The sequence below is a fragment of the Heloderma suspectum genome, chromosome 5, assembly GCF_057233095.1.
Source record: "Heloderma suspectum isolate Gila_16-S chromosome 5, 16-S_ref, whole genome shotgun sequence".
NCBI classification, from domain to species: Eukaryota; Metazoa; Chordata; class Lepidosauria; order Squamata; family Helodermatidae; genus Heloderma; species Heloderma suspectum.
Window position 1 is genome coordinate 69,858,280 of NC_139462.1, and position 26,030 is coordinate 69,884,309.

At 42.0% G+C, this 26,030-nt stretch overlaps 2 protein-coding genes across 4 annotated transcripts in view; one reads left to right on the forward strand and one right to left on the reverse strand.

The window, feature by feature from the left end:
- FNIP2 (folliculin interacting protein 2) overlaps positions 1 to 4,654 on the forward strand; it is a 68,491-nt gene extending 63,837 nt beyond the window's left edge. For all 3 annotated transcript variants that reach the window (XM_084856358.1, XM_084856357.1, XM_084856356.1), the window contains one exon: positions 1,878 to 4,654. In XM_084856358.1, the coding sequence (XP_084712484.1) occupies positions 1,878 to 1,956 (79 nt within the window). In that variant the 3' untranslated portion in view covers positions 1,957 to 4,654. The remainder of the gene's footprint in view (positions 1 to 1,877) is intronic.
- SPMIP2 (sperm microtubule inner protein 2) overlaps positions 2,142 to 26,030 on the reverse strand; it is a 47,223-nt gene continuing 23,334 nt past the window's right edge. The window contains exons 5-6 of the mRNA XM_084856365.1: positions 8,625 to 8,728; positions 2,142 to 2,406 (exon numbers count right to left, since the gene is read on the reverse strand). Of these exons, the coding sequence (XP_084712491.1) occupies positions 2,393 to 2,406; positions 8,625 to 8,728 (118 nt within the window). The 3' untranslated portion in view covers positions 2,142 to 2,392. The remainder of the gene's footprint in view (positions 2,407 to 8,624; positions 8,729 to 26,030) is intronic.

Genomic DNA, 26,030 nt, shown 5'->3' on the forward strand with positions numbered 1-26,030 from the left:
TAATTAAAATGAGATAGGCTTTATTGAAAGTAGAAAAGAGAATCACACATACAGGTACAGAAAGAGAAAGAAGTCAGTCTTACAATTGTTCTTTAAGTAGCAAGTTGCAATATCTGTTAATAGAGGCATGTACTGACCCAAGACTCAGAGAAGCCACAAATGCGCCCTCCATATACCAAGATCAGAGACAGGCCTCAGAAGGTTGGGCAAACTTCTTTTTTTATTATTGGGCTTTATTTAGCCCCTACCCCATGTCCAAAGCTCTGCCCCCATCTACGTCAGATGTTAATTACCTGATAAGGGTTACCCTTATTCTGTCGATAACTCCTGAAGTTTGTGGCTATAGATAGTGTCATTGTGGCTATAGATAGTGGCTAGTCTGCCTGAAATCCCCCCTGCCCACCCTGCACGTGCGCATACACCCCCCACACACACACACACATTTCCTTTGTGATCATTCTAGGCTATTCTAGGTCATCTTATGTCGATGTCTTGCTGACATTCAGTTTTTTCCATCTGGGACAGAGTGCTTCTGCCTAGCTAGATGTTCATTGTTGAGGCTTAACGGAAGCTGTTGCTAGTGTTACCTATGCCCTATTTGATATACCTTTCCAGCCTTATAATACTTACCTGGGAATAAATTGCACTGCATACAGCCAGGCTTACTTCTGAATAGACATGTATAGGATTTCATTGATTTTCTCTACAAACTTGAAAATTGATCTCTTCCTTGAAGTGAAAATATGGGCAACTACATTTCAATTCAAAATGCTCGTAAATTATCGTGTCCAAGAGTGCCACTTTCTAGCTTGGTTCACCAGCTAGCTGTGCTCACTCGTGAAAGATAGAGTTGGCTACATAATTCATGCATTGTTGACTCCAGACTAATCTATTGCAACATGCTCTTCAGGGAGCTGCCCCTGGAGACTGTTGGTACAGAATGCTACTACCTGGCTGATGGGTTTGGGTCTGCAAAAATACATTACATTTGTTCAGAAATATCTGCATAGGTTACCAGTATGTTTCCGGGTCCAAGGGGCTGGTTTTGATACACAGATCTGTATCAAAATATGTGTATCTTAAGTATTTTAAGGACCGCCTTCTCCTACTGTTGAGAGGCCTTAAGATATACTAGTGAGGCCCTGCTCCTCTAACCTTAAGGAGTTAAGGTTGTCCATGTGCATTCTTCCCTGATCTCCTTTTGTAGACAGGTAAAAATGCTTTTATTCTTTTGAGTGCTTGGGGATTAGTCTTGCAGTTCTTGTGTAGTTCTTCAATTTCAATAATAATTTAGTTGTATTTTTTCTATTTGGTATGGGTTATTCACAATAATTTAAAAATACAAATGGAAACTGCTCTTTGAACAGTTTTCTGAGAGAAGGGGATCCTGGGACCCCAAAGTTTGTTGCCAAATTCGTTTAGTAAATTTGGCAATTAACTTTGGGGTCCCAGTATCCCATTCTCTTGGCAATAGGGTGCTCTTTGACATTATTATGTGCTCCTTGGTGTATTTTTGGTCATGCCAACCGAAATGGAAATGTAATGCAAGACAGTATAGACTTAATGGACATTGCACCTCCTACTATCTTTGGTAGAGTGATCAAGTCATACATAGATTCAGAGAACCCTGTGCCCACTAAAACCCTCATAGGATTGTGTTTTTAAGAGATAAGTCCCACTGTGTTCAATGAGGCTTATTCCCAGGTAACTGAGTATAGGATTGGAGCCTCACTCTTTAGCATGGTGGCTTCAGAGATCTCTCCGAGAGTTGCTTTCTGTCATGTGCCTTCTCTGCCTCCTTTTCCCTCCCCAGCTGAAGGCCCACACAGGGATATTTTAACACTTCATTGTAACTTACATATCATTTTCATTTCTAGGATTGAATCCAATGACTTGCCTCTGCTGGCTGCTATAGCAAGTACTCATTCTCCATATGTTGCTCAAATTCTCCTCTAAGCTAAAACCTTGAAGGCAAAGTGAGTGGATTTGGAGTGGGAAAACAGAGACGCCAAACATGAAGAGATGTGAAACGGAGAACAGCAGGCGACAGCAGTTCCGTCACTTTTCCTCTCCTGCATTTTGTCTGGACGCTTATCAGTGAAATTTCAGTTTACATAATGGAAAAGACATTCAGGGTTTTTATATCGTCATGCATCCTTGTATTTTAATGGACAAAAGGATTCAACACTATTGGTGGATACACTGCTGATACATAATTTTCAGCCAAACAAAACAAAACAAAATCCAAGTTTGGTTTCCTTACTGTTGCACTTGTCCTTCTGACTCTTTCAGATGGGGAGCTGTCAGTAAAATCTTTGTGCGCATAAGCATTCCTATGTTTGGATGGACGAGATGATGAGTTGGAGGTTGTATTTATGCCCATGCTCTTGTGTTACAGCACTGCCCCTGCATGAAACAAGGAATTGGAATTTGTGTTTGGTTGGTTCCTAAGTAAGTAAAACAGTCCAAGGGGGCTGCAGCTTTATTCAGTATTCTTGGTGGAGAAGGAAGTTCTGTATCTACATCAGCGTCAGATGAAAATGGGATACACTGCTAGAGCCTTGGCATAAAGTGTTGCAAATGCCACATCTTGAATTGCAATTTCCTGGTCTTGTTAAAATGTAGGTCAAACATCCTAATTTATCCCATACTAGCATCTCAAAAAAGAAGCTTGCATGGGAACTTTAGGAACCAATATGGTTATGAAGCTGGCATAAATTCTGGGTGGCTTATTTTTTAAAAGCATAACTGCATCTTTGCCCTGTGAATAAGTGATCCTATTTTAGCCACACTGTATAAGCCACATCAACTTCTTGAATGAATGAATACAATGTACAGAAGAAACCCCAGAGAGGGTATTGGCGGCGGCGGGTGTGTGTGTGTGAGGTAGCCATAGTAACAGTGACACAGCAATTCATTATGACAGTTACAAGTGTCCAAAGCAATCCCACGGAACGTTTTGCACTAGCTTCTCAGTGCCTTCCATTCTTGTATGTCTTGATTCTAAAAGAGAAACTTATGTGCATTTAGAAGTTAATCATATCAATCTCTCTCCTTTTAATTTCTGTAGTGTTGTACAGCCATATACATCTTGGGTTTCAGGGCCAGGGCATTACTTAGAAGGTTCAGTATAAAAGTTGTAACTTCTTCAAACTTCAATCGCTACAGATTTCTGTGTGAAATTAAAACAAGAGGAGTGCAATCTTTCCTGCAAATGTTCTTGGCATGCAGAGTGCTAAGATTGACCTAGTGACCTGATACAATCTCAATATCAGACTGAAAATGCTAAATAGAGGTAGAAAGAAGCTTTGTCCTATTTGTCTACTCGGCTTAGTGGTGCTGGCAATTGCGATACAATGTTTATCTAAACACTAGTTTAGTACTATAGCATTATCTTATTAAGGGCTCATCAAATTTTCCATTTTGTCCCATTGCTCCTTCATTCTTGCCAATACTTTCAGGTGAATGTTTAATCATAGAGCCTAGATGTAGGCATTCCTGTTTTATAGGAGCTAGTAGTTATCCATTAGCAGCATTGTTTGCTTCCCTGTCATTCTCTTTATTGCAAATGTCCTTAAAAAATAGAAATCTAAACTGATGAAGGTTAAAGTAAAACAGGGATGGTCTTCACAATGCTGAGAGTTGCCTCCATATTAGAATAATATTTTAGTAAAAGTTGGTTTGTTCTATATTTTAAGAAAAATAAATCTTTTCTCCTTCCCACTTAAAATAATCCAAACAACTACCTCAGTTTACAGAATAAGCTGCCAGTAGGGGGCAACTTCAATTTGTGCACCTGTTGAATTTTCTGAAGGATTGTGCTGTAGCATTTGCAGAGTAAAAAGCTGTACCCGTGGGTGTCCATGGCTATCCTTTTTTATTAGCAGGCTTTAGTTTTGATATTTTAAATAGTTTTTAAAGTGATACAAATAAATGTGGAACACTGAAACTGACAATGAAATGAAAGCTCCTTAAATCTTCAAAATTCCAAAGCCTTTTATTTTTCATGGTGTATTAAACAGTATTTTGTACCCCCAAAATTAGCACCCCTTTTTTTTGTTTCCTAAGTGGGAGAAAATCTCTTGAGATTTCCACAGTCCATATTTTGCAACATTAAGTATGAGTGTGGTTTTTCTAAAATTATCTGACATTTTAATGAATGGAAGCAAAAAGGAGAAAAACAGATGGCGTATTGTAAATGTTGATTTAGATAAACAATTTTTAATACATTTTAATGCAATCAAAAGTTTGTAGCTTGATGTCTAGCATTTGAAAAAATATTGATTGGTATTCTAGATGTCTCATCTGAAATCAACAACCATTCTGGAAGGCTTGATTTCTTTTAATTTTACAGTTTATCACCAAGCTGATAGCTGCAGAGGTGGAAAGGGCTGTCCACTCACTAAAATAACAGCTATAATTTTTCCAAAAGCAGAAAGGTTTCGCAGCATGTTACCTGGTAGGGAAAGGCTGTGTGTGTGTTGCTGCAGTATGTCTTCAGGGAGAAAATGCAAGTAGTGTTCTTTTGATTGAGTGGGTACCAATGTCAAATTGTGGAAACTTATTATTTTGGGCTGTAAATGTACAGTATAATTTGTGTCAATTTTTTCTGTGGCATTGGTGCAATAAATTGTATAGAAACATTTCATTAGTGAATGCATAATTGTGTCATTTAAAATATTGTCTTCCAATGGGCCACAATCTCAAACTGATAGAAAAAGGGACAGAGCAATCCTACTGGGGCAGGTGGGAGAGATCCGTGGTGGAGCTACTGCCGTTTCTCAGCCCCTGCCAGCTTGTGCCAACCCAGGGTGGGATATGTGGTGGCAGCCAGTGGGAAGAAATTAATAATGCCAGCTCCTGGCCTTGAGGGGTGGGGCTGTTATGGTAGCAAGGGAATCCAAGTAATCTCCGCTTGCTCTGACATGCTCCCAAACCACCCTGTTTTCAACCCTGCTATGAGTAGGGCAGTAGCAGCAATGGAAAGCTCCATCACTGTTCAGAGAGGACCTGGACCTCCTCTTCTCTCCCACAGAGAGGGACCGCCACAACATCCAGTTGCCCCTTATCCAGCCTCACAGGGAACATAGGATTGCTTCCTTAATGTTATGACCGGCATTGAAGTTTTCAGAGGTTTAGCAAAACTATACCAAGTGATCTTCCCATTGAAATCCGCATTCATTTTACTGACAACTATCAGATCGGATTGTGTAAGTGAGTACTCTGTCTAACAAAATGTATCCTGAATATCCTATTAAGTTGAGTTGTGAAAAGAAAGTTGGTATACTAAGAAATATATCCTTAGGCAAGGTTTTTCATATTGTGCGCGTTTCTAGCCCTTAGGTTGCTGGGCCAAGTTTGCAAACATGCACATGGTATCTTCTGAAGAGTCAGGAGCCAGAATGGTTCTTGGGGATCTGATGCAGGCAGTAAGCTCTGAACAGCAAAAGACTGAGCTGAGCTACGTGTTCGGAAATATCATGATGTATATGACATTTCCTAGAGTACGCTACTTAAAACAGCAGCTGGATCGTATTTTGAATACTTTACTGCATCAAAAGATCTCCATCCTGCCTGTAGAAAATTTATATATTGGAAAAAAGGGTTCTCTCTTTAGAGGCCTTATTGATGTGCTCATCCTCTGTACGTGGGGAATTTTTTTTAAATTTTGTGACAGCATTCAAATCCCCAGCTTCAATCTGAAGTGGTATGGTCTAGGAAGGGAAATTTCTCAATGTGCCTGGCTCTCAGACATTGTACTCTGAATAAATCATGGTCATCATGTATTTGTACACATTGAATGCATATCTGGCTTTTTTACTAAGGTTATTTGGACTGCTCCTGGTGGAAGTTGCTGCTAGGCACTTAATGGATTTGGGGCCCAATGTTTCAATTAGCATCAGTGGAAGGTGTTTTTTAAGCTTAATTGCCATGCAGAGGAGAGATTTGCAGGGCCACAGTGCACACAGGAAAATAAGGGCTAACCCTTCCCTCCCCAACTGTGATCCCCCTGGAAATCCCAACCCCTGCAGGGCAGCTAAGCTTAAAAACTTCCAATTGGCACCAATGAGATTTTTTTTTCTAAGTTAAATTGCCTTGCAGGGGGAGGAATGGGGGATGCATTGCAGCATGTGGGGAGGGGGTTAACCCTTCTCTCTCGAGCTCCAACTGAGCCTTGAAAATTAATGCATAATAATTAAGGAGATTAAAAAAAAAACACCTATTGGCACCAGTGGACACTTAGAGCTCTTGGGAATAGATCCAGGCTGTGGGGAATAGGTCTGGGGCCAGGGCCTCACAGGCCCACGCCTAGCAACACCCCAGACATTCAGCCAGATCTCTCATCAATTATCTTGCATTGTTGTTGTATTACTTACTGTGGTGAATGCATTTTAAAACAACGTTTTAAGAGACCTCAGGTATCACAGTAGCATGAACTAAGGCCATTTGCAAAGTGATAACTGCTTTGAAAAGGAAGGGCTTTTCTACATGAGGCTTTTAACCCATCACATTACCGAAGCTTCTGCTTCTGGATTCTTTGCGGGATTAAGATCACCTCCTTTACACATGTTTTTTGTTTTTCTGGGGGTTTTCTTTCTCTGCCTTTCTACATGTTCAATTATACAATCACTAGGTGGTATTGTGGAAATACACCAGGGTTTCATGCCGCCATTCACGGATATACCAGACTTTTCTCATTAGAAAAAACCACTATAATGGTTGCAAAGCATGGGAGAGGCCCTGGAGGATGACAGCATTGTATAAATAACCTGCAAAATACCATGTGTGAGGAATCACAAGCGCACAATAAATGCTTTGTGTAGAAAGGCTTGAAATCAAGCTAAGTGGATGATGGTTTAAACATTAAAATCTAAGATTTTATGGATACCTTTTTAAAAAAAATTAATTCAGTCATAACAGTAAGCACTTGCCAGGAACAAGCAAGCCTTCTAGTGCATGCTTCTTGATTCTACCCACTTGGCTCCTACTAGCAGGAGTGGCTAAACAAACTGGGAAGACTCTGTCCATGGTTTGTTTAGAATTACATCTGGACCAGGATACCTGGCTTGCTCCTCTTCTAACAAGCAGAATCCTAAGCCAGGATTTGTTCTTGGCTTATGCCTCTGGCTTGTTAGGAGAGCAAGAAGCCAGGGATCCAGGTTCATTAGCTGCTCCCACTGGCAGGAGGAACTAAGTGGGAGGAACTGAGCAGAATGCACCAGTACATTCACTCATTCCAGTTACACCTGAACCGGCCCAACTTCTCCAGGTTTGTTTTGCAACATGAGGGGTTTTTTTTCCTACACAATAAAAGACAATCCAAATAGAAATGCCCTAACAATCAGTCATGGTACACATCAAAGGCTAATTCTTTTTCTTTTAGGCTTCTGCAGCATTAAGCTTTGAAATGCAAAAAGAATGAGGCAGGGGTTGACAAACAGGTAGCTAGAGAAGTCTGATTTTAGCTATTTATGCATTTTTACTTGTACCCATGAAGGAAGATTGAGTGGAACTAAAATATGCAAGATGGGATTGTTGCAGAAGGGGGCATGGGAAGCTGGATGGATTGGCAAGCACAGTACAAAGCTGTGACCCACTTCTAGCACCACACAAATTAGCTTAATGACCACAAGTTGGTAATCTACATACTGGCAAACTACCCTATAAAACATGTCAAGTCACAGGCACTTGTCCCTTTTGCTGAGTCCCAGGACTGGGGGATGGTCTTAAGAACTGCAGATAATGAATTGCACATAGCCAGGAATTCGGCAAGGTCAGAAAAGTACAAGGAAGCTTATGAGATACTGTCAAGTCTTTAAAAATAAATGTAATCTCAGCTAAATTGGATTTCTTGTATCCAGTGTTACAACTATCTGCCAAAAGTCCCTTGGACAGGGGGAATCCTCTATGCTGATGCTAACAAGAAAAGTTCCTGTACTAAAAATAAACTGGCAAGCCTACTGTATATTAAGAACTGGTTTCTGGTGGGAGCACTTAAAGTGAAACATACAATAATGTTATACTATGTTTTTATTTGCTTATAGTTTTTCTGAACTTTTTGTAAACCACCTTGATTGGCTTCAGAAAGGTGGTATAGAATCTATTATTATTATTATTATTATTATTGCACAATCCTATGCGTCTTTACTCAGAAGCAAGTCCCACTGTGTTTTAATGGGGCTTACTGTCTAGTATGTGTACTTAGGATTGCAGCCTAACACCACCATTCTATGTTTACTCAGAAGTAAGTCCAACTGTGTTCAATGGGACTTAATCCTCAGTGTGTTTAGGACTGCAACCTAAGTGTATGATATATCACACCTCCATCCTTTCACTGGCTACTTAGTGCCCAATGACCTTTTAATGTGAACTTAGCATGCACATTAACTGAATGTGTCTGAATAAGACCTACATGGGAAACAATATAGGAGGCTAGGCGGGTCTTCCAGAGCCCATGTTCTGCCTCTACCAATGAGCCTTTTTACTAGGTTGAGCAGAGTTCAAATCTTGTCAAGTTGTGTCCCTTGACTTCCATCTGATTGTTGAATTGCTGAATCATTTATGTTTCTTGCATAGCTCTGAATATAACTTTGCCTATATGATAAAAGAAGAAAGAATCCTACCTTCTCTTGACATTGTGATGTCTCTGGTCAGCCTAGCAGGATGATAGTTTGGGTAGTCTGCCCAACCCAAGTGTCGTGGATCAGGAGCAGGATACATTTTCCACCTACATTTTAGAGAAAGTGACATTTGTGGGAAAGGAAGAACGTGCTAGTAATTTTGATAGACTGGATCGGTTTTAATGTATTGTTCTATGTTGCCTTGGGAGATCCTGGTTGGGTTTAAAATCAGGATTTAAATAAAACATGGAGGTGTTATTTGAGGGGCTCTCTGCATTAGTATAGACTATATTGCAATGCAATACAGTGTTAGTGGTTGAAAAGGAGCAGGGTACCACCTGTCTTTTATGTTGATACTGCAACTGCATTGTACAATAGTAGACCCAGATCACAAGGGTCCAGAGACAGTTTTTGGAACCATTAATGATAACGTGAGACAAAAGGTTTAATTCTGTTTAATTCTTGTTTAATTCTGAAGACTTGTGTTGACCTCTGTCTTCTGCCAAGTTTGGTTCACTAGAGTTGAAAATGAATTTTGAATCTCACCATGCATTTCAGGCATTGTAGAGGGACAAAGACCTATTATTGATTCAAGCCACCATCTAGTGTATTTTCCTATTAGATGTCAAGGAATGGCAGTGTTCCCTGCTAGAAACACAGGAGAATAAAATCCTTAATCTCTCCATTTGGGAACAGTGGAAAACCAGCACTTGGATCACGTCAAACATGTCAAAAGTTCAGAAACGAGTGAGAATGCCCCCCTAATTTATGGGCAGTTTATGCTAGATGGTCAGATATGTTCTATTTCAAAGAAAATGTATTTTACTATCTGTGGCTCTATAAAGAAATAATGCTGTTTGTTTATATCCCCATAGAGAATTAATTTTAGCAGTTAATAAGAAAAATATTGTCATGCTCCAGTCTTTAACTAAGACAGTGGAAACTGTAAAGGGCTTGGTGCATGCTCTCTGGAGACATTCTTAAAAAAACCCTTTTAGAGAACAAAAGCACTATCTCTGCCTTTTCAAAGTAAAATTGTACTAGCAATCTGATGGCACTTGAGCGAAAATTCTCTCTCTCTCTGCTGCTTCATGAAGTAAATTCAGTGGAAATTTTCCTCTAGGCCTGGAAGATAATGTTTATATTGTATTTGCGTTACAGGATGTGGTAAGTAATGGCATGACATTGGGGCCACAGAGCAATATGCTTCTTGTCCATTAAATCTCTTGATAAAAGACATTCAACTTTTAAAGAGCTGTGTATCTATTCTAGGGATGGCTTACAGGGACCAGAACTGTGCCACCACCCACTGCCAAAGCACTGAAGCAGCCCTACCCATTTTTAATTGAGTTGTGGTTAAAAAAAAAAAGTGTTTGCACTCTGCAGTAATAAGTAAGCAATGATACACATACTAGCCATATCTGAGAGATCCTTCCCTCCTCTATTCTATGTCTGGCTCATGATTAATCGATATATCCCGTGCTTCACAAACAAATCCAAAATTTTGTGCCACGGAAAATGAATTCTTTTTATGTAGATTAAGGGAACCTGCATCTATTTTGCTTCTATTGTATCATTCTATTTCTGCTGATAACAGGGAGGAGGGTTGTGGTGAGGATCTATGCAGAACAATGAACCCCACTGTTAGAGGAGTTTCAGACATCCCTACGTTCTGTATTGCATGTATTTTTGTGCCCTTGGATGTATCGGACATTGACCTGACACCTTGGCACTGAAATCCATTTTGATCCAGAAGGCAAGACTAGCGCTAATAGCTATCAGCAATTAAAACTGGACTCTGAAATGCTGTGCAATGAAGAACCACCTTGAATACATGACTCTGCCTTGGTTAAATGAAAGGGAGGGACTTGCTATAACCGAGGAACTCCCTGTGGATGCCTGCCCAGTTATCCTGCCATCACCCAGCCAATTACAAGGTAACCTTTGAATTGGTCAATTAAACGCCCTTGAGGGGGAACCCACCCAATCCTGAAGCATCCACACCTACCAAGTCAGCAAGGTCAAAGCTGAGCCACCCTTAGGCTCTGTGTCTTTAATGACTTCCTTTGTTATAACTACTGGGCTAGACTGCCTTGAATTTGTAGCCAAACAAGAAGGAGGGAGCATCCCTGCACCTTCTATTCAGAACATAGCCTTTGTCCCCTTTGGCAAACCCCAGCCTGGGTCCAGCCCCCAAGCAATCAAGCTTTTGTATTCTTTGTGCAAAACCCTAGAGCTGCCTTGGAGTTTAGGCAGACAGTACGTTTCCCATCATCTGCCTGCTTAGATATTTATCATGCTGGTTCATATTGGCTCTAAGGGTGAACCCAGGATCCATTTAGGCTTTCCATATAGTTCCTCGTGACTCTCTTCTAGTACGTTTTCCTCTCCTGGTACCAAACCCATGGTTAGCGGGCCAGGAGTCCCTTATACTTTCATTCCGGACCACCTCATTTTCCCAGAGAAATCTGTTTGCCTTGCTCCCCCTGAGAGAAAGATAAGGCTTTATTCCCAGGTAAAGGGCCAATTGAATCCAAGGTCAGGTTCCATATGTGTTACAAGGTTGTCACCACTTGAGCTCTTGCTGAGTGTCTGTGGAGGCTTGCATCCCATGTACAAGTTGTTGATCTTGAGGTCAATTGTACCATTGTGGTGGCTGAAAAGTGAGCTTAAGGTGTAGAGCAAGTGTGGGAAACAGGGCTCTTGCTGTCCCCTCAGAATTGTAAAAAAGAAAAAAGACAAAATGGCCTCCAGAGCAACCATTTTGACCCTTATGGTGCTCTGTAGAAGTTCTAGATGCCATTTTAATTATTTTCCAGCACCCCAAGGGGAGGTCAAGGGGGCAAAAATAGCCCCTAGACCTCCCAAAGTTGCCCATCCCTGGTGTAGAGAAACAGCTACCAAACAGTGTCAAGAAGCATTAAAATCTTCAACCTAATTGGGAACTTTCAGCAAAACCCCTGTTGGTAGGGTTCTCTATCTAAATTATTTTTTTTACCAAATTGTTGAGGCTCTGGGGGCCCTAATAATGGCTTAGCATCTGTTGCATCTCCCCAGCCTCACCACGAGAGCTAGTTATCTTGGACTGCCATTCCATGGAATCCTCTGGCTTTTCCTGGATAACATAGTTATCTCAAAAGTGACCAAACACTCTTGAGATGATTGTCCCATATCTAGCATTTTTACGACTTTTGGCAACCCAGTCTGGAAATGAGGTTCTCCGGGTTCCTTTTCTTCTGAGTCGGGTAATGATAGCCATTTCATGCTTTGTTTCCTTCTCTACTAAATCTCTCTATTCCCACCCCAACAATCCCCGATTTCACCAGCATCTGTGCTTCCCCTGGTGTACAAGCTTCCAGTCCCCCTCTCTGCCATTTCCCTAGTGCCACTTCCGCTTCGCATTTGGTGAACACTAATTTCTAATCTGCATCTTTTCTATCCATTAGTTAGACCTGTTAGGAATAAGTATGCCACCTCATGTGCTGGGGAGGGATGTACCAATCAAGCTGTTTATTCTCAAACGTACACACGCACTACAGAAGAAACATGTCTGTAAAAATCTCAGTGTTTTTAATGCGAGTGAGTGAGCTAATTTCCCCAAACTTAGAAGTAGCTATTCCCAATTTCAATAGAAGCTTAGTACAAAAAACTCTGTGTGCCCCACACGTCTAGGAAGGCCGCCTTTTGGACCTACATTCTGTATACATGTGACACTTGTGTGTTTGGGTTCATGTATAGATGAGGATGTGCAACAAAACCATCCCCCCACCCCTTACTAGTGGAAATCCAGCTCAGCATGGCACTCCTTTTGTGAGATTTTTATTAAGCATCCTCCATCTGCTTTCAGGGCTACATTCCCAGTCTTAAGGACTAGAAGCATCTCTTTCTGTAAAATGAACACTAAGGTTCTCAGATGCTGAAAACTGCATGTGCAGTGAGATGATGGGATATATACACCATGCTACTAATTATGGTTACCCAATAGCAAGAACTTCTACCCAAACTTGTACTGCTTTAAGTAAATATTTGTACATGGTGCTTTTGTGTTTCCCACCCCACTGTAACTACTCATGTCTGTAGTCTTTGGGGCTGCTGAACTCCTCTTCCTACCATCTTTCTGGCTTTCACTTCCTTGCCTTGGTCCCCTCACTTTTACCCTGCACTCTGCTGCCAAAATTATTCACCTCCCTGAGTCTGATTACATGTTTTCCCCCCTTATACAGGCTTCCTGTCTACTCCCAGCACAAGCTTCTTCCTTGCCCACCCACTATCTCTTTGCTTTTATGCCCTGTGACATCCCCGCCTACATCTTTTGCTGGTTCAGCAACACCACCCTCTGCTGTTCTCCTCTTCCTCTCTGAAACAACTTCTCCCTTGCTGACCCTTATACCTGAAACTGCCTCCCTTGAGACTTCCCTAAAATCCCTCCTCAAAATTCACCTTTTCTGGGAAGCCTTTGGAACAACCCCTCACTCCCAATATCCTACTGTAACTAGGCCTGTAACTGAAATAATTGCATATTCTTTCCCTGTTCGCTACTGCCACTATTTCCTTCCCCTTCCTCTGTTGATTCCATTGGGATATGAATCTGTTCTCTCATTCTTCTAAAGAGCCATGTACACAGGTGACACTATATAAATTAACATCTGTGCCTGGAATTCCTGTTGTAGGAGCAACTCCCATTGGGTGTGTATATGTGTGTGTTTGTGTGTGAAAATTGTGTCTCCTCCTGTTTGAGTCGTACGTGTCAGGGATGAGTCTAAGTGCCTTGAGATGTCTGACAGCTCTGATTCTGAATCAGAGTTGGAGCAGCAGCTAGATCAGAGGCCCAGGAGAGGTACCCTCCCTAGAGAGCCAAAACGCTGGAAGAGAGTCCTCCCAAGGCCTTGACCAACAAATGGCCCAGACTGAGTCTTTGCCCCCTCCCTCCACCATGGGAACGCAAGTTTCCGAGGAGGAGGAGGAAGAGAGGCATGACTTGAGAGATGCTAGGGCACAACACAAAGTGGGAAAAGTTGGGGGCAGAGCTCAGAGAATGCTGGAGAAATCCACAATGTAATCAAATGAATTCAGATTTCTGTGAATCTGACCAGTGGATGAGATGACTTCTCGCTCCATCCCAACTAGCTTGTTTCCCAAACTTGAACAGGTGTATCTGAGATTCACCAGATCAAGAGAATACAATGGCTTTATGGACACCCCACTCAGCAACAGGTGTATGAATCTAGCTGAGCCTTATGGGCTGCAAGAATTAATTTGGTTGGTTTGTGGTCCCTGAAACACCTCACAAGCCAAACAACACGAAGTGGTCCCACAAAATATACATTAACTGCTCAAACAGAATTAAGGAATAACAAATCTCTGCAATGATGAAACAGGCAAAAAAAATTACTACATGCTATGCAGTTGGGATGATTAAAAGCATAATAGAAATTGTGGCTAGCATATTTCTTAGAAAAATTAGAATTGTTTCCTCTCAATCAACAAAGCAGTCATCATTAAGTTCTTATAGTTATCTGGCAAGCATGTTTTGCAGAGCTTAGGTAATCATGTTTGGTAGGCTTCTCATTCTCCCAGGATCTCTCTGTACAATTACATCAGACCCTTGCTTTTTATAACACCTGTTTGATGATGACCTCACCCTAAGTTTGGACTTGGTCATGCCACTACTCCTATGTCTCTCAATGTAGCCATGTTTGCCACTGACACCAGTAACACCTTAATGAAGGTATCTCTGCTAAGTGAAGCAGCTTTCTGGTTCCAGTACTTAACTAACCCGCTTGTGGCAAACTTGCTCCATTTCCGAGAATGTTTTCCCTTATTTCCAAGAATACATTCCATTACTCAGTTCTCTCACAACACACACAGAACTAATTACATTTATTACTAATCACTTGCAGTCAGCATACAGCGATTATTAGGAATAGCACTCCTATGAAATACAAGGAATTCTTAACAACACACATTACATTCACACTCTGTGACACGGATTCCACAGCAGACCAGCTTTTCCTGAGCTGCACAGATTCTGAAGACTTGTGGACCATCTTTATTTTTTTTACTTTCTGGAATTTTATGCAGATCTAGTCACAAGTGTGAATTTGTGCAAATTCGGGAAATGGGGGGGGAAACGATTCCATCAATGAGTGGACGACGGAATGAAAGACACCTGACAATCCATGAAATGCAGACAGAATGGATTTTACAAAATTCATACATCCCTAGCTCACATGCACAGGCACATCTGCCTCCATTTTTGGTCTCTCCTTGGGGGCATGACTATGGTGACTGTCACAATGGGCGCCTGCACAAAATTACCACTATATTGCTGGCCAGGAACCTTTGGAGAAATATGGCAAATCACCTTGAAATCTCTCTCTCTCTCTCTCTCTCTCTCTCTCTCTCTCTCACTCACACACACACACACACACACACACCCCAGATCCTTGCCCTTGCTTTCTGCCTAGTTAAGTTGTTCCCTGTTAAAATGCCCCTAGTTAAGCTGCCCCTAGTTAAAAGCAATTGTGTTCCATTCTTAAATGTGCATCGCAACTGAACTAAGTATGTAGCAATCTGTGAATTATCTTACAGACAAGAGAAATAAAGCCTTGAACAGGCTACTAATAAGCCAACCAAACAGGATGAATGAACTATGAAATATTTACTTGGCTGGAATGTATATATTGGCCCTTGGGGGAATTTTTCCCGGAAGCAGGTACTAATTTCAAAAGAGGGTTTTCCTCCAGATTGCAGCAAGGGAGGAAAAGGTTAAATCCCCCCATGCCTTTTTTTTTTAAAGCCTTAATGTTAGAGCAAGTAAAGTAGTGTGTAGTTTGGCCCTTGCTGACATCACAATGTCCTAGGCTAGCCTGTATTAGAGAAAATGTAATGTGAAAAGATGAGTGCTGGACAGAGTACAAGGTAACTACCCTTACTTTTGAGTTGGGGGGGCACGGGGCGGAATTAACCATGTCTCTGGAAACAAGCTCGTATTTTTCCTTAAATAGAGCTAATGAATTTTCAGAGAAAATGCTAGGGGATACAGATGAAATGAATGGCTTCTAAAGGCTTTTTTATGTGTTAAAATATGCCATTTATAAATATGATGTATAGTAAATAGGTTTATCTCCTGTGGCTAATCTACTTACCACTTCCAAGGGGGGGGGGAAGAAGACAGAGCACATTATTCCACAGCATGATGCTGTATAATGCTAATACTCGAGTAATGAGAAGGGTACATGGGTGGGTGGGTGGATTCAGTATTCTCTCTATATTTTTCCCTTCACTTGAATAGCTTGATCTTACTGCACTGAGCAGGGGGTTGGACTCGATGGCCTTGTAGGCCCCTTCCAACCCTACTATTCTGATTACACTTGGGCAGGAAATTTGCCCACAGAAGTGAAGGTCGGTCTCTGCCCCCCCCCCCATGAAAAACTTCCTGAGCTGACGAGTGACATTTATGCTGCCCTAGATGGGGGAGAGATGTCTCAGTGCCATGGTGATGTCACAGGCACAATGCTGATTGCTACTTATGGATTCCAGCTGGGCCTCAAATTACTCTGAGGTAATGCAATCCAAGCAAATCCTATTTTCCTCTTCACAAGCAGCCTCCAAAAAAAGCCTCGGTGCCAAGAACTCCTAGCTAAAAAATAAAAATAAAAAATCATTTCTTGATCAGGGGAAAATTGTATTGGCAGCTTCTATTAATTCTCTTTACTACTGTTTTTAACAACTGCTGCAATAGATGCAGATATCCACAGCTGTTACAGTCACATATTTCAGTCTCTAGCTGAGACTGAGATAAATAGAAAACTTTACATTTATTGCTAGGTCTTGCTGGAAAGGAACTTTAATTACGGCTGATGTTATACTTACAGCATTAATAATTCCGATAAACTCCAGGTGGCCTGTTCCACCAGAGGAAACTGAAAATACCTCCTCTATGTTTACATGACTAATGCCTGCAGCATGGAGACATTCCTGTATTGTCATTGTTACTGGTGGAATTGGGATCTCTCCGTAACACACATGCAAAATGAAGTAACCAGTAATTATAGTAAAAACCTTGTGGACAGGCAGGCCAAAATTAAGTTACTATGTTGACATTCATTGCAATTGTCTTTTGTGGGGACATTCCGTCATGTCCTTCTAACTTCCTGCCTGTTTTGGAACCTGTAATAGGGCTGTAAGAAAGCATATAAAAACGGCAATGGAAGCAACAACCTAGGGAGGTTCTCCGTCCCCAAAGGTATTCGAGCAGAGACTGGGCAGCCGTCTGGCAGGGATGCTTTAAACTGGACTCCTGTACTGAGCGGGGGGTCGGACTCGGTGGCCTAATTAGCCTCTTCCAATTCCTATGATTCTGTGACAATTCTGCCAGTGGTGAGGAATCAGCCAATGCTGCAGTTATACTAAACATAACAATTCTTTGTTCTTTTCATTGGAAAAAATGGCTGCTTTGTTTTAACAAGCATTATTAATAGTATCAGCCCTGTAATTGGTGACAATTTCTCTTCGCTTTACTCCTCTGGTGGCATTTGGTGATATAACTTAGACATACAGTTCCCACACTGACACCACTGGAAAGTGCATGCAATGGGAATGATGTTTAAGGGCCAAACTACGCATGACATTGAGTATGTGGGTTTAGTGTCACATTATCTTTTTCTTTAAAGTAATTAGCCTGGGGGTGGGAGTTTAACACCACCACCACCCCCAGACTCACTGAAAATAGGTTCTCAAAGCTGCTATTTGACATGGGAGAGAAGCAGGGAAGTGTTAAACCCCTCCTTTCATGCACCATGCTTTTATGTATCAATTTATTTGATTCATATCCCACCTTTCTATCAAGCACTCAAGGTGGATAACAAGAATCAAACTTTAAAATAAAAAACCTAGCTAAAACAATCATAAAACAAATACAATAAAACACAATTTAAAAGCACAACAGCAAAAGAGTAAAAACGGCACCTAACCCCAAGGCCCAGCTCACATGTCAAAGGCCTGCTTGAATAAAAACATCTTTGCCTGCCAGTGGAAGGACAGCAGAGAGAAAGCCAAACTAGCCTCCCTCACTAGGGAGTTCCACAGACTGGGAGCAGCCACCGAGAAGGCTCTGTCTTGTGTCCCACCAAATAGACCTCTGAGGGGCTTCCCCCAAAGATCTTAAAACCCAGGCAAGCTCGTATGGGAGAAGGCTGCCTGTACAAGGGATGTGCTCCAGGATCATTGCCAAAAGTGCACTCTCTTGTGCATCCATCTCTCTCTCTCTCTCTCTCTCTCACACACACACACACACACACACACACACGCACACACGCACGCGTACATTATTTACATTTAATCTCCAGCCTGGTCCTGTGGGATACTTACAGTATTATATATTTTAGGGCATTCCATGCAGAATCACTTTGATTGGCATGGGTCTTTAGCTTTGAAGTAAAAGCGAAATAATTTTGTAATATTTATTGGTTTAAATGGGGGTGGGGATGAATCGTATGTGTATCTTCTCCATTTGCTGAAGGACAACAGAATGTTCTGCTCATGTCCTTGCCTCCTTTTTAAGCTGACCAAAATATGAAGTGTAGTGACACATTCGATTACAATTTTGCAATACTAATTAATGTAGATGAAAAGCTGACAAAGTGAAGCCAGAGTAACACATCACATGACACTCTTTTTAGCAGCATTGCTCTGCCAGTTTTTAAAAAACTCTTTTCCATCTGGTTACCCATATATGCAAGAAGCAAAACAACATTAAAAACATTAAAAAACGTTTACTCACTGAATCAGTCCCAATGTGTCATAATGTGGTTTAAAATCTCAAGATTTGCAGATGTTAAAACAGCTAAAAATATTTTTCTACTTTAACGGATTTGTCAATTACTACACTAATTCTCTTCAAAGATTTGCCTAATTGCATGTAATTACTGTCTGCCATGTTGAAAAAGATAATGAGCTGTTGGCAACTGTATATCCAAATTATTTAATAGTGAAGGTATACACTTGATCTTTACAGTGTTCTCCTAGTTTAATTCACTTTGGAGTGACCAAGTAGTATGGGACTGACAAAGAGGATGTTGAATTATAATCAGAGGAAGGTTGTGTAATATTTATCCCTTGCTCAGCATTTTTAGGTATCTTTCACTTCAATGGACTCTGTAGAGCAAAATGGACTTATAGATCTTAAGAGTATAGAGAAAAAGTGTACTGTATTTTTACATAATCCTTTGATAGGTATATTTGCAATGTAAAATATGCAGATAAATAACTAAAGATGCACAAATCATGAAAATACATTGAGGGTTAATAAATGTTTGCTAAAATACATCAACTCCAACAAAAATTGCTAAAAGAAATGACAGTTATTTTGAGCACTCTTTTCCCCCTACTTTTGTTATTGGTGAGTTCTACTGATAGAAAGTGGAGGGACCACATCTACTGATTAAGCAACATAGTAAAAGTTATGCATGTGACACAATACAAGTTTATTTAATGTACGTACTGCTAGAATTCGGCAGAGAACATTCAGCCCAGTTATTTCCGATATTATTTCTTCCGTATACTCAACTTTTTAGGAAAGGGAATAAGTTCACTCTCTGGATAGTACTATGAAGTTACATACCACATATAGTAAGCACCACCTTATATCAGAAACCCACAGACTGTTACGCATACTTACATGCTTCCAGCTTCCATCCAGAACACACCACAAAACCATTGTCTACAGCCAAGCTCAACAACACAACAGTGTCCCTTGAGACTCATGGGATAGGGACTCACAACAGGCATTTTTCAAACTTCAGTACCCACCCAACAAGTGGAAAAGAAACAGACTGACAAGGCCAGACTGGTTCCCAGGGATAATTTACTACAAGACAGACCCTGAAAAGAAAATGACAGAACAGCACTTGTTGTTACCCGTAACACCACTTGTTACTTGCAGCACTGGCTTCAGGTTTTTTTGGGTGGGGCTTTGGGTAAGATGCTCTCAGTTGGCTCCTCCCTGAGTGGGTCCACCTACTCCTCACGTCTATTCCGGCTGCCTGTTCACTTGCTCTCTCCCTCTGGACCGAATCTGGCCAGCAATGCTTCTCTATCTTCCTCACTCTGTTCACTGCTTGCATGCCTTGAGACGGCAGGTGAGCATGCACTGACAGCAAGAATGAGGAGCAGCAGGGCCAGAAGGCTCTGAGGGTAGACAGTGGCCCCCCTTGAGATATGTGGGCCTTGTCAGGTGCCCAACAATGCTTACCTCTGATGCCATCTCTGACCTATAGCTCCAGGTAAAACCACTTAAATGTAATATCAGTGAACTACAGCCCATTCTGGACAATGACACTTCCCTCGCACCAGGGCCACCTGAGGTGGGAAAGCACATGCACATCTCCCATCTGCCTCCCTATTATTGCTGCCACAACTGTTGTTGCTCTCTGAAGACCCACGTTGGCCATAAAAAGCTGCCAGCGCAGCTTTGCAGAGCTGGCCAGGCCCAAATGCCTGGCTCCGAGGGGTCCTTCCTCAGCTCCAGGCATTGTGGGAGGGAGCATCCCTGGAGAGCACCCTTGAGAGAGACCATCCACTGTCTGGAACCACTGTGAGAGGATTCTCAGGATGAGACAGAGGGTTGGTGGCTGCTCCTGAGAGCACTAGCTATTGTGCTGCTGGGCTGGGCGGCAGCTCTCCAGAGAGCCCTGTCAGCTCCGCTCTCTGGCTGTAGCAAATGCCACGGGGAGAGAGGCCAGTGGGGCTCTCTGGAGCACCCACCTACCTGGCACCTACCCGGCGGGGGCTCCTGGCAGTGGGGATGGAGTGTGTAATTGTGCTTCACCCCTCTTCATGGGAGGTCCAGCCTTGCCTCTCACAGGCCTTGTTGGCGGGGAGGGAATTTCTATACTTTCTTACAGATAGCCCACCTCAACCTAAAACTGTTAGTCACAATAACAGACCACGTAACAAATACAGGAACTCTACAATGAACCCAAATACCAACTCTGTTCCTATATCTACTCTGGCAACACTTTTACAGGACCTAATAATTTCAGCCATAACATTGGGGTTTCATTCACCTGCTCATCTTCCAATGCAATACATGCCATCATCTGGCAGCAATGCCCTCCTGCATTCTACATAGGCCATTCTACATAGGCCAGTCTCTCCACAAAAGTATTATGACCACAAATCCGACATCGGAAATGACAATATTCAAAAATCAGCAGGGAAACATTTCAGCCTTCAGGGATACTCTGTCACTGACCTTAAAGTGGCTATTCTTGAGCAAAGGAATGCCAAATGTAGGGATGTCGGAGAAATCCACAGTGGATTCAAATGAGTCCAGATTTCTGTGAATCTGACCTGCAGATGTCACAGTGGACTGGCTTATTTTGAGTTGCATGAATTCCATGGACCAGCAGACTGGGTATTGTTGTTTTTTACTTTTTGAGGGGATTTGCTCAATTTCATTCATTTCCAAATGTAGACTTGTGCAAGTGCACATTTGGAAACAAAATTCTTGTACAGAAAATCCTATTCTGCCAATGAGTGGATGATGGAACGAAAGACCCCTAACAATCAGTGAAACACAGACGGAATGGATTTATCAAAATCTGTGCATCCCTGCTGTCATGTCCCTTCATCCTCTGCCTTCCCAAGCAACACACTCCAGGAAACAAGGCTTCAGGCTCACTACTTTATTCGTTAAGGACTAGCTTCTTTACAAATGCAAATTTTAGGAAACTCTCAGACTGCAATGAAACAGCAAATCCACACATCAATAGAGGAGCAGAAGTGGAAATTAGAGAAGTTGCCAGCAGTCTGGGTAAGAACTTCTCGGCCAGACTAGCTTCTCAGGGATGCCCCTCCTTTAGGGTGGCTCCCTCCTACACTGGCTTTCACAAGTGGCCAACCTGGTGGAGCGTCTGGGCCCCGCCTCTAACTCTTCCCGCTTTGCTCTGCGATGGGCCATAGCATCCCTCAAATCATGCCCCTCACCCTCCTGCTCTCCTCTTCTGAACCCTGGGTTCTCATGGTGGAGGAAAGGGGAGGGGGCATTCAGGCTGGGCCATCTGTTTGTCAAGGTCTTGGGAAGAAAGTCTTGCCATATCTGAGCTCACTAGGAAGGGTGCCCCCTCCCCTGTTTGGCTATTCCCATTCTGAATCTGAGCTGCCCGACATCTCCAGACGCTCAGATTAATTCCTGACATCTACTTGAGAGAGAGACTAAAATGAGAAACTGCTGAATTAACATTCATCAAAAGGTTTAATTCTATCTCTGGTTGCTTGCATTAGGATAAAGGTTTTTTTAAATCACATTACCTGTGTGAATTAGCTTACCTAATGCCAGGATGTTTGTGTTATCAGCAACACTGTTTTATGAATGGTCATTGTTAATAACATACCCATCACTGGCTGTACTTTCTACATTTAATTTCCCTGTGACTTCGCTTTTTACTTATACACACATCCCCGACACCAGAGAGGGAGAGGGAGAGAGGGAGAGACTCATGCATCTGATGAAGTGGGCTCTAGTCCAAGAAAGCATATGCCATAATAATTTGTTGGTCTTTACGGTGCCATAAGGCCATTTGTTCATCTTTTGTCATTTAATTTGGATTACTTGGAAAGTCAGAATAATATATCAAAAGAAGAGCTGTGCTGGATCAGACCAAGGGTCCCTCTAGTCCAGCTTTCTGTTCACACAGTGGCCAACCAGCTGCCCACAGGAAACTCACAAGCAGAACATGAGTGCAACAGCACCCTCCCACCCATGTTCCCCAGTGACTGGTGTACATAGGCATACTGCCCTTGATATGGGAGGTAGCATAGAGCCATCATGACTAGTAGTCATTCACAGCCTTATTCTCCATGCATTTGGCCAATCCTCTTTTAAAGATATCCAAGTTGGTGGCCATCACTATGTCTTGTGGTATATCCATTCCTACATACTTGTCTTGTGCACTCTATGGAATACAGCACAGAGTATTCCCTAACAAAGGGGTGGGCAGACTTCAGTCTGGCAGGATCTACTGTTTACTAGAGCCTGGTGCAAAAGACATACAGTTAGAAATAAAGAATTCTGAGCCCAGGAATTTGTTTTGAGTACCAGAACTGAACTGAGCTTACAGTTCTTCCACACAAAAATCCACTCCTGATTGCCACAAGCTTTCTTTATTTCAGCAGTATAATTTCAGGTGAGGGGAACATAACGTTGGTGTTCCTCTTGTTAAACAAGTTGGGAGTCAGAAATCCTTGCTGATCTGCGGCAAATCACCCAGAGATTTATAACGAGATCCAGATCAACCTTCTTCCTACTCCTGCCCTAAGAAACTCCAAAGTGATGGGAAACATTGCTAGGGGAAACCTGCCTGAACTGAAGTTCAGGCGCTAATGAGAACTGAAGCACAAACCAAAAACTTAGTTGTAAGAGTTGAACTGAAAGATGAACAAATCCTGTGTGGATGGTTACAAAAATAGTAATGTTGCCAGTTTAAAAAAATACTAAAGGTTGAGTTCAGTTTAGTTATTTGCCTAATCCAACTAGGAAAATATTATGCCTTGTGGGGAATCCTGACAAAGACCAAACTTCACATTTGATCAGAAATAATATAGTCATAATAATATATCTTTAACATATTGCCAGTAACATCTGCATTAGTTTAACTACTGGTTGAGATTACATTCCTTTCTGGTGTGTGCTACTTTCAAGAGGGCAAAACTGTGTCATCACCACCTCCCACACTATATGGATTCTTCTTTTGTGCTTCAGCTGAAATGCTTAGTTGTGATAAATGCATGTGCCTTTAATTTCCCATCACTGTTCTTTAGTTTCCAAAAGCTTGGGAATTACATATGACCTTAAATGTACACAATGTGGCTTTGATGGAAGAAGAGCAGGAAACTGGATTCTAATTTGGCTGAGTAATGTGTGTAAAAATCCAGAAGAACCCTATGAACATGACCCATACATACCTACATGGGTGCAGCTGCTCTTATAGAGACAAATTTGACATGGGGCTAAAATACAACCCCATTTCCTCTGCTTCCCTTAACTGCACGAGCTTATGTATCCCAGAATTTTACAAACATTTACCACTTGGAATCTCTAACCACCTCAAGGGTTGGCCATTGGTCTGTGGCATGCGGTGCGCATCACTACACCCCTCTGTTCCCTCAGATTACCAAGCCTTGGCAGGAATGGTAAAGCAGGGCTAACTGAACGGCCATTTGACAACCAACAATTAGAACAGCCAGTCAACACATTTTTCAGATGGCACCGTCCAGGAATTGTTTCTGTGACTCCACTCAGAACCTGCTCTGGAAATCTCCACAGTGATCTGTCACTGTGCAGAATCTTCTCTTGCTGTTTTTGAATGCTCAGTTATGGTCAATTATCTTGAGGATGTCAAACCACAAAAAGGAAGTAGTAGTTTTCATACTTCCAATCTGAAGAGAGAATAGGTATTCCCCGATTATAAATGTCAAAAGTATACTTTTATTTGTTTAAATATTTATATTTGGGGAGGGGCCATAGTTCAGTGGCAGAGCACCTGCCTTGCATGCAGAAGGTCCCAGGTTCAATTCCGGGCATCTCCAGGTAGGGCTGGAAAACCTCCTGCCTGAAACCCTGGAGAGCCGCTGCCTGTCAGTGTCACAACACTACTGGGCTAGATAAACCAACGGTCTGACTCAGTATAAGGCAACATTCTATGTTCCTATAAAGTACCTTTCATCCTATTTGTGCAGACAAGGAATATGTTAGGAACTCTTGGAATAAGTGAGAGATATATTTATGCTGAAAAACATTTTTTGATCAGGTAACCTCCCTTGTGGACTGTGGGAATGGTGTGGACATAATATACCTCGACTTCAGCAAAGCTTTTGACAAAGTGCCCCATAATATCCTGATTAGCAAACTAGCTCAAAGTGGGCTAGATGGAACAACTATCAAGTGGATCCACAGTTGGCTACAGAATCGGACTCAAAGAGTGCTTATCAATGGGATCTTCTCAAACTGGGGAGAGGTAACGAGCGGGGTACCGCAGGGCTCAGTCCTGGGCCCAGTGCTCTTCAACATTTGTATTAATGACTTGGAGGAGGAGGTGCAGGGAATGCTGATCAGATTTGCAGATGACACAGAATTGGGTGGGATAGCTAACACCCTGGAAGACAGAAACAAAATTCAAAGTGTTCTTGATATGCTGGAGCGCTGGGCAGAAAACAGCGGAATTAAATTTAATAGGGATAAATGCCAAGTTCTGCACCTAGGAAAAAGAAACCAAAAGCATAGTTACAAGATGGGGGATACGTGGCTCAACAATACTACAAGCGAGAAGGATCTTGGAGTTGCTGTAGATCACAAGCTGAATATGAGCCAACAATGTGATGTGGCTGCAAAAAAGGCAAATGTTATTTTGGGCTGCATTAATAGTATAGCTTCCAAATCATGTGAAGTACTAGTTCCCCTCTACTCAGCACTGGATAGGCCTCATCTTAAATACTGTGTCCAGTTCTGGGCGCCACACTTTAAGAAGGATGGAGACAAACTGGAGAGGGTTCAGAGGGGGGCAACAAACATGATCTGGGGACTGAAAACAAAGGCCTATGAAGAGAGACTGAAAGAACTGGGCATGTTTAGCCTTGAGAAGAGAAGACTGCAGGGAGATATGATAGCGCTCTTCAAGTACTTGAAAGGTTGTCACAGAGAGGAAGGCCAGGATCTCTTCTCCATCATCCCAGAGTGCAGGACATGGAATAATGGGCTCAAGTTACAGGAAGCCAGATTCCAGCTGAACATCAGGAAAAAGTTCCTGACTGTTAGAGCAGTACGACAATGGAACCAATTACCTAGGGAGGTGGTGGGCTCTCCCACATTGGAGGCATTCAAGACAAGGCTGGACAGCCATCTGTCAGGGATGCTTTGACTTAGATTCCTGCATTGAGCAGGGGGCTGGACTCGATGGTCTTGCAGGCCCCTTCGAAACCTACTCTTCTATGATTCTATGATTATCCACTATGCTAAATGCAAAGGTAGCAACTACCAACTCAGTAGTAATAACTAGACCACCACTACTGCAATGTATAGAAAATAATAGTAAATCAGTCTTAAGCATGTAAAAATAGACTGTTGCTCTACTGAAATTTCTGAGAATTTGATCATTCAAAAACATTTTCTGCAGCTGATTATGGCACTGAGGACCAAGCACCTTCCATGACATTTCAACTAAAAAATAATTGGAAATTGTTATTAGTGCTTCATGCTCTAGCTATAACACTTATTATTCTGAAGGCCTGCAGTCTGTTTGAAATATGGACCTCATTAATGCTGGCCTTTTTTTAATATACACTTCCCAGCTTACTAAGCCATAGTTTAGCAGCTGGGAATGAGCATCCAGACTGTGCACTCTCCCCTCC